This window comes from Eptatretus burgeri, chromosome 4 (assembly GCF_056783735.1).
Source record: "Eptatretus burgeri isolate ZD-2024b chromosome 4, Ebu_testis_v1, whole genome shotgun sequence".
Taxonomy (NCBI): Eukaryota; Metazoa; Chordata; class Myxini; order Myxiniformes; family Myxinidae; genus Eptatretus; species Eptatretus burgeri.
In genome coordinates, this window is record NC_140964.1 from 142,032,686 (window position 1) to 142,035,185 (window position 2,500).

General features: G+C 43.0%; 1 protein-coding gene across 1 annotated transcript in view; it reads left to right on the forward strand.

Annotated features, from left to right (window-relative positions):
- Positions 1 to 2,305, forward strand: part of UFD1 (ubiquitin recognition factor in ER associated degradation 1) — a 58,429-nt gene extending 56,124 nt beyond the window's left edge. The window contains exons 10-12 of the mRNA XM_085880219.1: positions 1,158 to 1,246; positions 1,394 to 1,472; positions 2,091 to 2,305. Of these exons, the coding sequence (XP_085736345.1) occupies positions 1,158 to 1,246; positions 1,394 to 1,472; positions 2,091 to 2,159 (237 nt within the window). The 3' untranslated portion in view covers positions 2,160 to 2,305. The remainder of the gene's footprint in view (positions 1 to 1,157; positions 1,247 to 1,393; positions 1,473 to 2,090) is intronic.
- Positions 2,306 to 2,500: the final 195 nt, after the last annotated feature.

Below are 2,500 nucleotides of genomic sequence, written 5' to 3' on the forward strand. Positions count from 1 at the left end.
TTCACTCTCTGTTCCTCTCTTTTGTTATCTATCTCTGTAAGGAGAAGTGAGTTCTTGCAGAATTTTTTTCTGTAAGGCTCATTTGACTGTGCCTGGATGGGCTTGAGGGTTGTGGAGTCGCGGCTGAAACCCAAATCCTATCCAGGTTCCTCCTGATGACTCCATCTTTTCTCTTTACTTACTTGGGTTCCTTCTTGGTCTTCCGTTTCATTTGATGTCATGCAAGTATGGTCGTTCTTGTCGGCCAACTGACTGCTCATGCATCATTAATGGCTTGAAATGTACAGCAGTGTGCAAGTTGCACACTTGCTCCAACATGGCCAGTGATGACGAGGAGCCAGAGCCCCACTACACTGAGTACACTGAACGGATCAGGACATAACAGGTGCAGAGGAAGAGTTGAGGGGGGGGGGAGGATGCTAACAGCAGAAATGAGGCCGAGATCAAGGCAGACTTGGACAAACAATGGGTGTGGCTTGGAATGAGGGTAAGAGAGGATGCACTGGGTGGATAAGATGGAAATTATTAGAAGGGAAAACTGGAAATTTGGAAGGAGTAGGGATTGGGGTGGGGTTAACGAGAGTGGAAAAGATCATGGTTCTGGATTGGGGATGATCGGAGATGGTGGTGAACAGCTGTCTTGAAGACCTGGAGTGAAGAATGGGATTGAAGAGGATGTGGAAGTTGATTCTACAGGTGGGGAAAAAGTAATAAATGAGTGGAGGTGAGCAGTATGTGATGGACATACAAACATCGATTACATTTTGAGTTAACAAGTTAATTATTTCCCCACCTGAATGGAAATTAAAAAAAAAAATGGCTGCACTAGTTTTTGCACATCAACATCATGAATCAACAGGCCGAGTTTCAAAGCGCTTCCGTTAAGCCGCCTCGGAGGAGTCGGGAAAACCAAAAATGTGAATGGACTCATGGATGGAAGGAAGGAAGGAATGACTGACTGGACATAGTTATGGCTTTAACAGCTCTCCTTTACTTCGTCATAGACAAGCTAAAAACAAGCAAGATTAAAATTTCATTAAAAATCATGAAAATTCATCCTTTGATTGAATCGTATCAACATTTTAACAAATGATATGTTCACTCAAAGCACTTCTATTTACTCGTTCACACCTTCCGTCTGTGTGTCCTATTTGTAGGCATTTTCTGGAGCTGGAAATCGTTTGGATGGAAAAATAAAAAATACAGAAGCACAACCTCTAAGTTTGAAATCCTCAGAGCGCAGACGGTGAGAGGTACAAGGGTTGGTATTTACATGGTCAGGTGTGAGTGGAAACATCTGCTGGAATCGCATTAAACAAACTGGATAATTAGGATTATTAAATGGGGAGAAACATGTTAACATTATGGTGTTTTGTTTAATTTCCTCCCATAGCGGCATTCCAAACCTTTCTTACTGCCGTGATCACCTCACCTTCATCCGGACACGACCACCGCCACCTTCACCCGCACAGGTAGGACTGCGCAGTAGTAGTTCAGGTTTGTGAGCTCTTCTTCACTTGGAAGTGAAATTGCTTTCCTGTCATGGGTAGAGCACCGCCTCGTGTTTGCCATATCCTTTGATGTTCGGGCTCTAGGATGGAGAACCTTCAACATTGGGATCATTAGCGGTGTCGTGCTATTTGTAAATCGCCATTTTCACTGTCGGATATACATTACCTCTGCGAACACTACCTAAAGGCCGCTCTGTAGTTTCAGTAATCACAAGAACCAAAAGGGGACTCCCCAAATGAGATGAACACTGTTACATGATATCCCTGAAAGTTCTGTCTTCTTTCCAAGATCTATTTCTTCACTCCCTTGTGCCTTCAACAATATGATATCACCCATTTGGAGAAACAGACGCCTTCTCTCGAGCATGTGTGTCAAGTGTCTGCTGTTATGTAATGTGATATGGAATGGATTTTTATAATTATTTTATGTTCCACTGCATTTACATTGTGTGTGTGTGTGTGTGTGTGTGTGTGTGTGTGTGTGTGTGTGTGTGTGTGTGTGTGTGTGTGTGTGTGTGTGTGTGTGTGTGTGTGTGTGTGTGTGTGTGTGCAAAGTTACTTTATTTGGATGTTTTCCAGCCTGAAGATGAAGGTTTCACAGCTTTCTCTGGGGAAGGCAGAGAATTGAAGAAGGGGAGACGTCCATAAAGAGAATAGAATAGAGTGGAGATGGAAGGAGGTGGTGTGGTGTGAGTAGTGAAGGAGAGAGATGGAGAAATGCTTATTAGATCATTCTGGCAATGACTATGTTTTCATTTTACCCTTTGTTGCTCAATAAATAGCAAGGTACACAACTACAAGTCTTCCTAATTCCTTATTGGCATCTATCTGCTGTGCTGAATGCTGTTACATGATGGCCAATATCATCTACACCCTTTACAAACGTCGATTGCAGTTCATTTGTAAGCAGAGTTAAGGTATCCTTCATCGCTGCTGAGGTCATGATGCCTTTTCTCCAATTGCCTGATCTTCCATCACCAAGATCATTA